The sequence below is a fragment of the Phragmites australis genome, chromosome 3 (genome assembly GCF_958298935.1).
Source record: "Phragmites australis chromosome 3, lpPhrAust1.1, whole genome shotgun sequence".
NCBI lineage: Eukaryota > Viridiplantae > Streptophyta > Magnoliopsida > Poales > Poaceae > Phragmites > Phragmites australis.
In genome coordinates, this window is record NC_084923.1 from 510,251 (window position 1) to 525,051 (window position 14,801).

Genomic DNA, 14,801 nt, shown 5'->3' on the forward strand with positions numbered 1-14,801 from the left:
CATCGTGTCATACTGTCATACAACACTGGCAATGAACAATAATTCGGGAGACCGAAAAATCCTCATTTTTTCCAGCTTCCTACCACATCTCAACTGCTTTAGGTACGATTTGAAGCTCCCTTCTTTCCAATCATTTGCAAGCTTCTCTCCGATCAATCCTCCGCTGGTAGCCAGAAGAACTTGTAGGCCACCGCCAACACAGCCAGCCTTCTATATCTATGTGTGATCTTAGTTTCATGTCCAGTTCTTGATGTGTCCAGTGATTAGTTAGGGAGCAGAACCTTGTTGTTCTGGGGCCAGCTATTGTGAAACATCTGGGAGCAATTCTTATTACATCTTCTTGATGGTGCTTTTACTTTTGAACTATTTACACATTCATGTAAGATCATGTTTAATGTCTATATGTTGTTTTTCTCGGTTGCAATTCTCGGGACAATCACGATCATATTTGCGTGTAAGAGGTGAGCTGTCCGAAAGCAGACAAATCACATTTAGAAATAATGAAACCCAGTTAATTGCAAAATAAGTAAAAGAAAAGGTAGTCAAAACTAGCCGAGATTCTTTCACTAAAGTTAGGAAACATGATGTTCTCTCGGTAGCACTAAACAATCCGAAGCACCCAGGTCCGAGCGCAAAAGTTCCACATATTACAAATAGGAGAGTGAGGTAAAAAAAAAACGACTAAGTTCGATGACTTTAGTGACAAAGCGAAGATGGACTTGTTCGATAATGACATCAAGGAGTATTTGGAGTACCCTGAAAATATGAGTGAGCGTCAAATGAATGTTGTGGTCAAAGTAGCAACAAAAGCGATCACGAAACTTCATCGAAATTTTAAGAGCAAGCTTGCTAATTGGTACTTGGCTAAAGGGGTGGCGCCCTTCGAGAGCTACAAACACTTGAAAGCCGAAGATTGTGAATCTTTTGTGCAGATGAAGAACTCATAGCAGTTCAAATAGGAGAGTGAGGAGAAGCAGCTTCAGGCTTGGAACAAACATAATCACAGAAACAGCGCAACCGAGTGCATGGGGAAAAGGGTAAAATGGCAAACAGATGATGAAAAATTAGTTAAAGGCCGCGAGAATCCTTGGTTGCAATTCTCGGGACAATCACAATCATATTTGCGTGTAAGAGGTGAGCTGTCTGAAAGCAGACAAATCACATTTAGAAACAATGAAATCCAGTCAATTGCAAAATAAGTAAAAGAAAAGGTAGTCAAAACTAGCCGAGATTCTTTCACTAAAGTTAGGAAACATGATGTTGTCTCGGTAGCGCTAAACAATCCGAAGCACCCAGGTCCGAGCGCAAAAGTTCCACATATTACAAAAGAAAGTTCCCGTAGTTGGTTGAATGGGTTCCAAATGTTATTGTACAAAAGTTCCAATAGTTGACCGAATAAGTTCCAAAGGTTACATTACAAAAGAAAGTTCCCTTAGCTGGTTAATAACGTAATTGGAGGAGAACTTCCAGTAGTTGGCTGCTACGTCGTGCATGCGGCATCCCTCATCGATGTCCTCTCTTCTCGTCTGCCGCTCGTCCACGAGCAGGAGAGGGTTAGTTACCTCGGATGGCGGTCAGCCGCAGATGCCTGTCCTGAACAAGCTCGTTCGATTGACCGTGCATGCAGGGACGAGCCCTGCGTTGGTCGCTGGGCTGTGTGTATAAATACCAGCCCCGGCGATCGATCATCACCACGAATCCCAGCCTAGCTAGGAAGGAATTGAGTGAAAATGGCCTCCTCCTCCTCCTCCTCCTCCTCCTCCTCGCAGCTGGCGGCGGTGGTGGCACTGGCGCTGCTGGTCGGCGGCGCGTGGTGCGCGCCCAACGTTCCCCCAGGCCCCAACATCACGACCACCATCGACAGCAAGTGGCTGGAAGCCAAGGGGACGTGGTACGGCTCCAATCCCGCGGGCTTTGCCCCTGACGACAAAGGTGGTGCGTGCGGCTACAAGGACGTGGACAAGCCTCCCTTCAGCGGCATGACATCGTGCGGCAACGAGCCCATCTTCAAGGACGGCCTCGGCTGCGGCTCCTGCTTCGAGATCAAGTGTGACAAGCCCGCCGAGTGCTCCGGCGAGCCGGTCGTCGTCTACATCACCGACATGAACTACGAGCACATCGCCAGATACCACTTCGACCTGGCCGGCAAGGCCTTCGGCGCCATGGCCAAGAAGGGCCAGGAGGAGAAGCTGCGCAAGGCGGGAGAGATCGACATGCAGTTCCGCCGCGTCAAGTGCGAGTACCCGGCGGGCACCAAGATCGCCTTCCACGTCGAGAAAGGCTCCAACCCCAACTACCTGGCGCTGCTCGTCAAGAACGTCGCCGGCGATGGCAACATCGTTGAGGTGGACGTCAAGGAGAAGGGCTCCAATGAGTTCCTGCCCATGAAGCACTCGTGGGGCACCATCTGGAGGCTCGACACCCCCAAGCCGCTCAAGGGCCCCTTGTCCATCCGCCTCACCGCCGAGGGAGGCGGCAAGCTCGTTGAGGACGACGTCATCCCCGCCGACTGGAAGGCAGATACCGCCTACAACTCCAAACTCCAGTTCGGGGGCTAAACTGGACGGGCATCGGCCCTATTCTTCCATCCCTTCCGCTCCATACAGATATATAGGCATCTTGCCTACCATTGATTGATTTTGCCTAGCTACTACATCTCCATCTCCGTCTCCAGACAGATATATAGAGAGAATAAGTGTCCGAGAGATTTGTGAGGTGTGCATAAATTAAAGGGGAGGACAAATAGCAGCAGAAATATAATGCTGTCGTTTTTGCTCTCCCGCACCCACTGTCCACCGGCTTTTTGATTATGTGTAACCGCTCGAATTGACAAGGTTACATTATAAAAGATCGACTGAAATGAATCTTTTTTTCCCTCTTGAAGTTATATTCTTTCTTCAGCTGCACGTGTATCCTTGATCTTTTGTTAGATCACAAGACCGGTGAAAGTAGCTAATAAAATTCTCTCGATTCTTTGGCATCTTCACAAGAAAATACCAAAGGCAAGCGAGTTATCCGTTTGATGGAATAAAGCGACAGAAATCAAATCGGGGATGAATCGTCCATTCATCAGGCCAGGGAGCTCAACCATGATGAGGTTATCCACAAGAGGCATTAAAATTTCATCGAAATTCCACGAAAAGAATTATAAACCGAAGTTGAAATCCCTGATCCAGAAGGTTCAGTCTATGCAATTTCAATATCCGTATTGCCATGCTACATTTTTTATATAGAAAAAGTGGCATCCAAGTAGGCGAGTTATTGGCTTACTGCACCAACCCCTTCTGCATTCAAGGCATGAATAAAATGGTGAAAACATGAGCATAAACTTAAGTGACACTAACTTCATAATGGCATTACAATACTGTAATATTTCTTATCAATCCCACGAGCTGTTGTCATTTAGCCTAATCCTTCTCAGACTCTCGTACTGTCATACAACATTGGCGATGAACAGCAATCTGGGAGACCAAAATCCTCTTTTCCAGCTTCTCACAACATCTCAATCACTTTAGGTATGATTTGAAGCTCCCTTCTCTCCAATCATTTACAAGTGTCATCACATAGCCAATCTCTAACCGTTTGGTTGCTAAGTTAGTCTGATATCCAACGACCAGCTGCACTCACTGATTGCAGCACGTGGTCGACGTCCTGGACCCTCTGACAGATGTCACATCGGATTGCACCTGGATCATGACCGAACTCGACACAACTTAATAGATCGAAACCAGCCGCCACAAACTCCAACCGGCCTGGCCCATGCGATCCCGCCCACCATGGCCTGACCTAGCGTATGCATACAATGCGCGTGCCTAGACAGGCTGCAGGCTAGGCTGCAGGCTAGGCTGCTGGCGTCGCTGGGTAGGCGGACTAGGTTGAGCTGCTCTAAGCCAATGTGTAGAATTACTAAATAGCACATGTGTATACACACACACACACAAGCTTTCAACATTATTATTAATTTTTCCTTGGAAACACTACGTGAAAGGGAGGAGAATGTAAGGTCAAGTTTAGGAGTAGGGACCTTAAGCGACAGGGAGAGAGTGTCGCATCATGCAGAAAGCGAGGGACCTTAAGCCTACCATTGATTGATTTTGCCTAGCTACTGCATCTCCATCTCCATCTCCATACAGATATATATATATATAGAGAGAGAATAAGTGCTCGAGAGATTTGTGAGGTGTGTATAAATTAAAAAGGAGGACAAATAGCATCAGAAATATAATGATGTCATGTTTGCTCTCCCGCACCCACTGTCCACCGGCTTTTTGATTATGTGTAACTGACCGAATTGACCAAGATTACATTCTATATGATCGACTGAAATGAATCTTCTTTTTCCTCTTGGAGTTATAATATTCTTTCTTTAGCACTTCATTGTAGTTGAGCACTCCGAATAATACATCTATAAATATGTACGACTATTAATTAATTAATTAAATCATGCATGCACGCAGGCCGCTGGACGATTCTAAATTAACTAATTGCAGACATGTCTCGACCATAATAGCTGGACAGGGTTAGTTACCTTGGATGGCGGTCAGCCAAAGAGGGGTTGCATGCCTGTCCTGAACAAGCTCGCTCGCTTGACCGTGCATGCAGCGACGATGTTGGTGCGCCCTGCGTTGGTCGCTGGGCTGTGTGCATAAATAGCAGCTCTGCTGATCGATCACCATCACAATTCCACCAGCCTAGGAAGGTATTGATTGAAAATGGCCTCCTCCTCCTCACAGCTAGCCGTGGCGGTGGCACTGGCGCTGCTGGTCGGCGGCGCATGGTGCGCGACCCCGGGCACCAAGATCGCCTTCCATGTCGAGAATGGCTCCAGCCCCAACAACTTGAAGCTGCTGGTCAAGGACGCAGCCGTCGACATCGTCGAGGTGGACGTCAAGGAGAAGGGCTCCAATGAATTCCTGCCCATGAAGCAATCATCGGGCACCATCTGGACGCTCGACACCCCCAAGCCGCTCAAGGGCCCCTTGTCCATCCGCCTCACAGCGAAGGGAGGCGGCATGCGCGTTGAGGACGACGTCATCCCCGCCGACTGGAAGGCAGGCACCGCCTACAACTCCAAACTCCAGTTCGGAGGCTAAACTGGACGGGACCGGCCCCATTCTTCCATCCCTTCCGCTCCTGCATGCATCCTTCATTCTTGCCTACCATTGTTTGATTTTGCCTAGCTACTGCATATCCACCTCCGTCTCCCTACAGAGAGAGAATAAGTGCCGAGAGATTTGTGAGGCGCGCTTATAAATTAAGGAGGGCAAACAGCAGCAGAAATACAATGCTATCGTTGTTGCTCTCCCGCGCCCACTGTCCACCAGCCATTTTGATTATGTGTAACGGATCCAATTGATACAATATTTTAAGAGACAATTTAAATGGATCATTTTGTGTGGATTTCAATTGCTTTCTTCAGACTGGTTTGATAATCTTTACCTGTGTTGATTCTGCAAAAACAAAACCCTCTAGCATCGATGTGAAGCATTGCTTGATTATGCAGTTTCCAAGCGGTCTGGACAATTTGGAGTAGAACGATGAGGCTAGATAATTTTCAGTATAATACGTAAAGGGGTGCCCCACCAGGCAGGCTCCATGCTACCAAGTGTCAGTCAGCGAACAGATGTTTTCAATGTTGGACTTAATCCTTGTCGTAGGTCTCGGCGACTCGTTTCACGCCAATGCGGAAGGAAGGAGTTCGTATACGGTTCGTATATGGCTATAGTGTCGTTCGTATGTGCATAGAGTTCGAGTCAGAGTCGGATCATGGGATGGCATGATTCATGTTAGGATTCAGAGTTAGCAGGTCTTGTTTTATTGTTCTCATCAAGTTTCTGCTGTTTGATGTTATATTTGTTTCTCGTCGAGATACGCGGGTTCGTTCTCACCGAGTAGTACGCAACTCAGGAGTTGCTGGGCGTTGCTGGTCGATCGGCGTGATCGAGAGCAGCACGTACATGGCGGATAGCTAGACTAGTCATGGTTGAGCACGTACGACTGGTCTATCCTTTTGGTCGCTCGGGTGGTCGAGGAGCCTGGTTGCTTGCGTTGTCGCGAACCCGGAGTGGTCGCGCTCGTGATCCAGTTGTCAAACCCAACATCTGGTATCAGAGCCGGTAGTGCGCAGCACTAACTCGTGAAGATGTCAATCGTACCTTAGGGTGAGGTGCCGCAGGAGAGCGGTGGTGGGCCGTTCATGTACCCGCAGTTGACAGCGACAAACTACACAAGCTGGGTGATTCGCGTGCAGGCGATAATGGAAGATCAAGGCGTCTGGGAGGCAGTCGAGGTTACAATATTTTAAGAGACAATTTAAATGGATCATTTTGTGTGGATTTCAATTACTTTCTTGAGACTGGTTTGATCATCTTTACCTATGTTGATTCTGCAAAAACAAAACTGGTTTGATCATCTTTCAATTGTGTCTATTTGATCCAAGGTGCGGGAAAATTAATGTAAGTCGTGATGTTAAATTCAATCAAAGCATGGAGTGGAGCTGGTGTACAAGTACAAGCGGCGGGGAGCCATCTGATTTTGATGTCGAGGAGGCGATAAGCACTGAGCCGGTGGTGGGTGGCTCTGTGCCACTCGCGGGTGGTCCAACAGGTGTGCCAACGCTCGCAGCACATGATGATCAAGTTCCTTCATCTACTCCGTTGGTCGACGAGGTAGTGTCGGAAGGGCCAATAACCAGGAGACGTGCTGCATCTCGCACGACAGCTGTCTCTCCAACCCCTCCCCCCCCACGAATCTAGTGGTGCTGCCGGCACCTGAATTGCCAGTGGATGATCGGACCACACCGCTATCAAGTGGGAGAAGCAGCACTGATGAGGGCCCTATGTGCTACAGGCACATTGACGACATCATGAGAGATGCTCCAAGGGTGGATCTCGATGAATACTTGGAAGAAGAGGTCATGCTCGTGAAGATGGAGGAGCCGTCTTGCTACCTTGAGGCCGCTGGGTAGCAGGTCTGGGAGGACACTATGGCCAAGGAGATCGAGTCTATAGAGAAGAATGAGACATAGACTCTCACGGCATTGCCAGCTGGTCACAAGCCAATTGGGCTCAAATGGGTTTACAAACTGAAAAAGAACTCAGATGGAGATGTGGTCAAGCACAAGGCAAGGTTGGTCGCGAAGGTCTATGTGCAGTGGCAAGGAATCGATTTCGAAGAAGTGTTTGCACCGGTGGCTAGGCTGGACACCGTACGCGTCATCCTTGCTATTACAGCCAACCGAGGTTGGCAAGTTCATCATCTGGATGTCAAATCAGCATTCTTAAATGGTGAGCTCGAAGAGGAAGTATACATGACCTAGCTGGAGGGATTTGTAGTGAAGAACAAAGAGCATCTTGTGCTCAAACTCAGCAAGGCGTTGTATGGACTTCGGCAAGCGCCACGAGCCTGGAATATCTGTCTTGATAGAATCTTAAAGCAACTTGGATTTGTGAAGTGTGCTCAAGATCACACCGTATACATAAGAGGAACAGGCTGACATGGAGTTATTGTTGGAATATATGTTGATGATCTTATTGTGACAGGAGAAAGTCCAGAAGAAATCATCGGATTCAAGGAGCAGATGATGAGTGAGTTCGAGATGACCAATCTCGGATTGCTTAATTACTATCTCGGGATTGAGGTAGCGCAAGAAGATGGGCGATTACAATCAAGCAAACAACATATGCGAAGAAGGTTATTGGTCAATTCAGTATGCTAGATTGCAATCCCACAAAATTCCCCATGGAACAGAGGGCGCAGCTGCATAATGATCCAAATGGGCAATTGGTTGATGCAACTGAGTATCATCGCATCATCGGTTGCCTAAGTTATTTACTCCATACAAGACTCGATCTTTCATTTGTTGTCGGGGTGGCAAGCATATTTATGGAAATGCCTACGGTGATGCATTACAAGACAGTAAAGCAAATTCTTCGGTATTTAAAGGGCACCATGCATTATGGTATTGTGTATAGCAGAGGAGGAGAAACAGAGGTGATCACCGGCTACACAGATAGTGATCTGGCTGGTGACATGGATGACAGAAAAAGTACTGGAGGTATGGTTTTCTATATTAATGATAGCCTGGCGTCATGGAACTGGTAGAAGCAGAAAACGGTTGCTTTGTCTTCCTGCGAGGCTGAGTTTATGGCGGCAACGGCGGCAGCATGCCAAGCATTGTGGCTTAGAAGTCTGTTGGGGGAGCTGACAGGAGAAGAGCCCAAAGCAGTCAAATTATTTCTTGATAACAAATTAGCGATTACTTTGATGAAGAATCTAGTGTTTCATGGCCGCAGTAAACATATTGACACCAAATTTCATTTCTTTCGTGAGTGCATTGAAGATGGCCAGATTGAGGTAGATTTCACCTGCACAAAAGAGCAGCGAGTTGACGCTCTAACGAAGGCATTGCTGGCGGTGAAGCTGGTGGTCATGTGACATCTTTTTGGGAGTTCTTGATCTTGACCATGACAAGATTAGGGGAAGTATGTTGGACTTAATCCTTGTCATAGGCCTCGGGGATTCATTTATGCCAGGACGGAAGGAAGGAGTTCGTATACGGCTATAGTGTCATTCGTATGTGTATAGAGTTCGAGTCGGAGTCGGTTCGTAGGATGGCACGATTCGTGTTAGGATTCGAAGTTAGTAGGTCGCTATAAATATGAGTTGTAATCTCTAATTTTTGTAAGAAAGACACAGAGTCGTGCAAGTCACAAGTTAAATAGAATCTAAAATTTCCTCAAGATAGTTTTTGCCTTGTTTTATTGTTCTCATCAAGTTTCTGCTGTTTGATGTTCTATTTGCTTCTTGTCGAGATACGCGAGTTCGTTCTTGCTAAGTAGTACGTGACTCAGGAGTTGCTGGGCGTTGCTGGTTGATCGGTGTGATCGAGAGCAGCACGTACACGGTGGATAGCCATACTAGTCGTGGTCGAGCACGTACGACTGGTCGCTCCTTCTGGTCGCTCGGGTGGTCAAGGAGCCTAGTTGCTTGCGTTGTCGTGAACCCAGAGTGGTCGCGCTCGTGATCCAGTGGTTGGACCCAACATTCAAGACCACAGGCTCACCTTGCGACCAAGGTAGGGCTCCTGCGACCAATCCCTTGGTTGCAGAGCAAAACTTTGAGAGTAGCCCCTACTGCTTACAGGGCAGGTACTCATATAACCAGTCGAATCATATTTAATATCACTCACTCAAGTGTTTTTCTTCCCCATGCACTCCTTTTCGGCGAGCATGGTTGTGGGCAGGTGTGGTGACGTAGTGACCCGTCTCGTAGCATTTAATGCTATAGGATGGCCTCGCAGGCGAGCTTGATGGTGTTTGGTGGATGGGACAGGGCGTGCAGGTCAGGTGTGCCTATCCGTCGTCATAATGAGCTAGGAGTAGTTGACATTTTTTTTTTTGAAGGGCAAACTGTGGGGGAGTTCCCCGCAGCACTTCATTTTTCATTTATAAAGAGGATATATACAAGCATTGGGGGGAGAGGGGGAGGGGGAGAGAGGAGTACTAAAACTTATAAGACTGTCTCTAACCACTGAATAAAAAGTAAACGTTTGTCTTCCGAAAAACGAAAAGACTGAAGGTAAAATTGCTCCCTAAGGCGTCTGATCCATAGCTGGAGAGTTGCCTGAACCCCATCAAAAATAACAGAATTTCGTAGCTTCCAAATCTCCCATGCAGCTATGAGGAAAACATCCATGAAGAAGGAAGAGGTTGACGTCTGCTTCGCTGCAAGAATTTTCCCATGGATCTCCAAATGTTCCAGCCAGTAAATGCCAATCCGGGCCCAGCAGTGTTGAGCAAAATCACATTCAAAGAATAGATGGTCCCTTGTTTCCCTCAAATCATCTTGGCATAAAACACAGTTTGTCCCAGACTGAACATTACTGTTACGGCGCTGGAGCATATCCTTAGTATTTAATCTATCCATAATGAGGAGCCATCCAAAAAAATTTATCCTAGGCATACTCTTAGCCTTCCAAAGCAATTTGAAAGTTATTGGTGCCTGCACACCAGAGAAAACATATCTATACATTCGACTTGAGGTGTATCTATTATTTCCCCAAATGAAAACCCATTGATCATTCTCATACTCATTATAAGGAATGGCCTGCAGATATTCTTGTAAACTTAACATCTCATGGAAAGCCTCCTGGGTTAGCGGCAAATGAAAAAGAGATTCCATATCAGGTGCTTCCATAATTTGCCGAACTGATGTCTGATCAGTCCGAGCAAATGAGAATAGCCGGGGAAACCGATCTGCCAGCCTCTCAGATGACCAAACATCCTCCCAGAAAAGAACAGTGGAACCATTTCCTATGATGCATGTAGCTATACCTCTGTATAAAGTATTTAATCGGAACACATCCTTCCACCAAAAGGATCCAACTTCTCTTGTGGCATGAGGAATCTTGTCAGTATAATATGAGGACCATATCAGATTGACCCAAGGGATATTCTGTCTGGAATAGAATTTGTGTAGATGCTTAAGAAGAAGTGTATCATTCTGCAGGTTCAGGTTTATGATACCTAAGCCCCCTTTATCTTTAGGTTTAATTAGCAAAGGCCATGCTGCAAGGTTACCTCCCTTTTTGCTTCTGTCATTCCCTCTCCATAGACACTGCTTTCTTGCTCTATCAATATTCTCAATTACTCCCTTATGCAGTTTGATAGTGCACATGGCATAGGTGATGATTGGTGTGACCATAGAATTAACCATTTGCAGCCTGCCAGACAATGTTAGCAGTGACGAGCATGAGGACAGCCTTCTTTCCACTCTATCAATAATGGGTGAGAAATCTTCGATTCTTGGCTTTGTTGTACCCATTGGTAGTCCCAAATATGAAAACGGCATAGATCCCAATTGACAACCAAAAGTGAGTGCTAAAGATTCGGCCTTGTCAGATGTGATTTTAATGGGTATCATTTGAGATTTACTATAATTAACTCTCAGTCCTGTGGAGTCTGCAAAAGTATTGAGCAATGCTTTGAGGCACATTAGCTGTGGGGCATCAGCTTCCATTATAAATAAGGTGTCATCCGCATATTGTACAATGGGAAAATCAGTATGAGCCTGTGGGAGTGGGGCTCTGAAAAGACCATCATGAAATGCTCTGTTCACAATTGCTTGCAATAATTCAGCCGCAATGACAAATAGAAGGGGAGAGAGAGGGTCCCCTTGCCTAACCCCTCTTTTACATTTAAACTGCTTCCCAGGTACTCCATTTAAAAGAACAGCAGAGTTACCAGATGTGAATAGCATGTTCATCCAGGAAAGCCATTTTCTTGGAAAACCCATTGCTTTCATGACGTCTAAAATAGCAGAATGCTCCACAGTGTCAAAGGCTTTAGCGAAGTCTAGCTTCAAAATAATTATCTCCCTCTTTGATTGATGACACTGATGGATATATTCAAAGCACCAGGCTAAACAATCTTGTATTGACCTGGTCCTGATGAAACCATACTGGTTGATGTGGAGTAGTTGTAATATGATCAACTGAAGCCTCTCAGCCAAAAGCTTGGTAAGAAGTTTAATGCTGCAATTGAGGAGAGAGATTGGCCTGTAGTCATTTACTCCTTCTGGATTATTAACCTTCGGCACCAGGGTTATGAAGGAGTTGTTGATGGGCTCCAAATCAATGATTTCATCAAAGAACTCACTGCAAAGCTTGTAGAAATCCTCTTTGATTATAGGCCAGCATTGCTTAATGAACATACCATTAAAACCGTCTGGGCCAGGAGCTTTATCTGTTGGAAGGGACTTTATGACAGAATCTATTTCAAGCTTTGTAAATGGCTGGATCAGAGATGTTAAATCTTGTGGTATGAATAAATCAGTTAAATCAAAGTACATGACAGGATCAGAGGTAACTCCCATTCTATTTTTGAAAGCAGACCAAATTAGTGCAGCTTTCGACTCATGATCATGAACCACATTGCCAGTGCTATCCTGAAGCTGAGATATAACATTTTTCCGGTATGAAATTGTAGCCATTGCATGAAAATACTTTGTGCACTCATCACCTAATCTGATCCGGTTCACTGTATGTCTCTTTCTCCAATATATATTCTTATACTTGAGTAACTGGAGCAAATGTTTCTTGATAATAACTCTGAAATTCCACTCATTCAGATACAAAGGTCTACATTCCTCCAGAGAGTCCAAAAAAAGGATAATCTTATTACATTCAGCGATGAGCTTACTGAGATTTGACAAGTTCCTGCTCCATAATTTAAGAGCATGCCGAAGATTTTTGAATTTCTTGGAAATTTCCTTGGTGCTAGTGTTCCCATAAGAAATAGGGGTAGCCCAAGAGTTCCTCACTGTATCTATGAATCCAGGATGCTCAGGCCAAAAATTTTCAAATCTAAAAATATTGGATCGTGGTATACTTGTGCCAATTACCACTGTACAAGGTATATGGTCTGAGATTGGCTTTGCTAGTGGTAGCACCAAGGTATTGGGATATGTCATCGCCCAATTTACAGAAGTGAAAAACCAGTCCAACTGTTCTAGCAAAGGGTTCTGCTGCATATTACTCCACGTATAGGCACGACCCTTAATAGGTATTTCTGTTAAGCCCAAATGACCAATAGCTTCATTAAAACGAAAAGTATCATGTATATCACCCCCAGGCCTATTTCTGTCCTCCAAAGATCGATAGAAATTAAAGTCTCCCATAATGATCCAATTATCTTTATCCAGAATATTCATATTTTTAAGCCATGTAATAAATTCAGATCTGGTGGGCTCAGAGCAAGGTCCATATACAGAGGTCAAAAACCAGGATTCTCCATTGTGTCTTGCCACAAAGGACAATGAGCATAGCTTTGTTTCTCAATAACCATACCATCAAAGACAGAGCTAACCCAAGCTACTAAAATACCACCAGAAGCACCCACTGAGGGGATGAAATCAAATTTATCAAACCTTCTTGGAGCAAATTTTTTTAAATATTGTGAATCAAATATATCCCTCTTAGTCTCTTGCAAACAGAGGATGGAACAAGCACTCTCTTCAATTTTATTTCTCAAAGCCTCCCATTTACTATCACTATTAATACCTCGAATGTTCCAACAAAGTATATTCCAAGATCTATTCATTTATAACCATCTCCAAAGGCTCCTGATTCAGAACATCATCAGTGATGTCCTCTGGCTGAACACTGCATATCACACCCCAATTCTTCAACATTTCATTAGGTATCTGCCCCGGAATCAGTTCATCATGTGGCTGCGGTGGATTGTTTAGAAGTTGTGCAGCATCTGTGGGACGGACTGGGACCTCAGTCCAGGTACAACGTCGCTTACGGGGGTGGTCTTCCAGCTGAATATGCCTGAAACCATCCCTATTGACACTTTGTCTAGTGCTGCGCCGGCAACTCGAGTCTTCCAGGAATGCCAAGGGATTGTTAACTGAGGTCACCGATGGAAGAGCAAGTGTTCTTGCTGAAGAACTATCAGCCACACTATCAATAGTCATTGCTTTCGAAGAAATATCTGTCATCTGTTGCTCATGAAGGTTCTGAAACATCTGGGATTCAGCCCATATCCTTATCAAGACTGCATGCAGACTAGGATGATATGGCACTATGGCCAGAACTTGTGGTACTTCATAAGCAGATTGTGATGGAATCACCAAAGGGAGATGAAGCATAGGCTGCTGTACCAATCGAGCCTTCAGGATGTTAAAAGCCCTCTGCTCAATCACTTGGAGAGCAACCCATGGAGAGCTCTGAACCTCCATTCCAGTAGAGGAGGAAGACAAGTCAGAAAATCCATAGTTACCTACTAAAACATCCTCATCTCGAGGTACTGAATCTGGACCGTTAGCACGAGGGTACTGAGCAGTGAAACTAGACAGATCAAAGGAAACTGTGCCTTGGGGTTGAACAGGGTGCTGTGGGACAGGATTAACAGGGAGATTTTCACCTCCGTGTTGACCATTGTGCTGATTATCCTGACTATCTTCGAAACCCTCAATTTGCTGATTATTCAGTCTAGCATCCATCTGAACTCCTTGGGCAGCTCCCATCTGAAAGCCCTGAGTAGTTTTGACCCTCCATCGCTTGATGGGCCGAGAGACTTTGGATGTAACAGGCTTGGTTGGACAAAACCTAGCTATATGGCCAAAGGATCTACATAAGCGGCATCTAATGTCCAAATTGCAGATGGAGGCCCAGTGGCCCAAAGAGAGACAACGGCCACAGAAAGCATTCGAATTTGAATTTTGAAGCGGTGCCAAAGATTCCGCGCAAAGAGGCGGCTGACTAGCAAAATCTCGCGAAGAACACGGAGGAGAAACTGGCTCAGACCCATGATCCAAATCTGAGAGAATTCTGCCAAAAACAAGCTTGATAGGGACAGAAGAGATCGGAGGCACAAAAGTGGACCGAAAAGCACCAAAGTAAATGTGAATAGGCATGGCTGGGGGTTGGTGTTTTTTCACAGGAGAATCCTGCACAAGCTTATCCGCAAATCTGACCTTTTTCTTTGGAAGTTCCTTGACCCATTGATATGATAGTCTCTTCTCTTTAGAACGTTTCTTTTTAGATTGGACAGTAGTCCACGCAGCCTCTTGTTCTAATTCCCAACGCCGTTTATCAGCTTCACGATATGCAACCCCATTGTTCCAGAGGTGGAAATAAATATCAAAGCAGGAGCCAACAAAACGGCGGAGAGCAAAGATATGAAAACCAACAGACTTGCAAGACACCGAGATACGAAAGTGATTTTCACTCAAGAATTTGACATGAAAACCATGAGCTGAACCACCCAAACACGATTGCAAGGCCAGAGCCACTG

The 14,801-nt window shown here is 45.6% G+C and overlaps 2 protein-coding genes across 2 annotated transcripts; both read left to right on the forward strand.

Annotated features, from left to right (window-relative positions):
- The first annotated feature begins 1,730 nt into the window (after positions 1–1,730).
- Positions 1,731–2,594, forward strand: LOC133910850 (major pollen allergen Cyn d 1-like). The gene has a single exon (XM_062353088.1). It carries the CDS (start codon positions 1,731–1,733, stop codon positions 2,556–2,558), a length of 828 nt encoding a protein of 275 aa, XP_062209072.1. The 3' UTR covers positions 2,559–2,594.
- Positions 2,595–4,689: 2,095 nt separating this feature from the next.
- LOC133911667 (major pollen allergen Cyn d 1-like) lies at positions 4,690–5,093 on the forward strand. Its single transcript, XM_062354007.1, has one exon. The coding sequence runs from the start codon at positions 4,713–4,715 to the stop codon at positions 5,091–5,093; it is 381 nt and encodes a 126-aa protein (XP_062209991.1). The 5' UTR covers positions 4,690–4,712.
- The last annotated feature ends 9,708 nt before the right edge of the window (positions 5,094–14,801 follow it).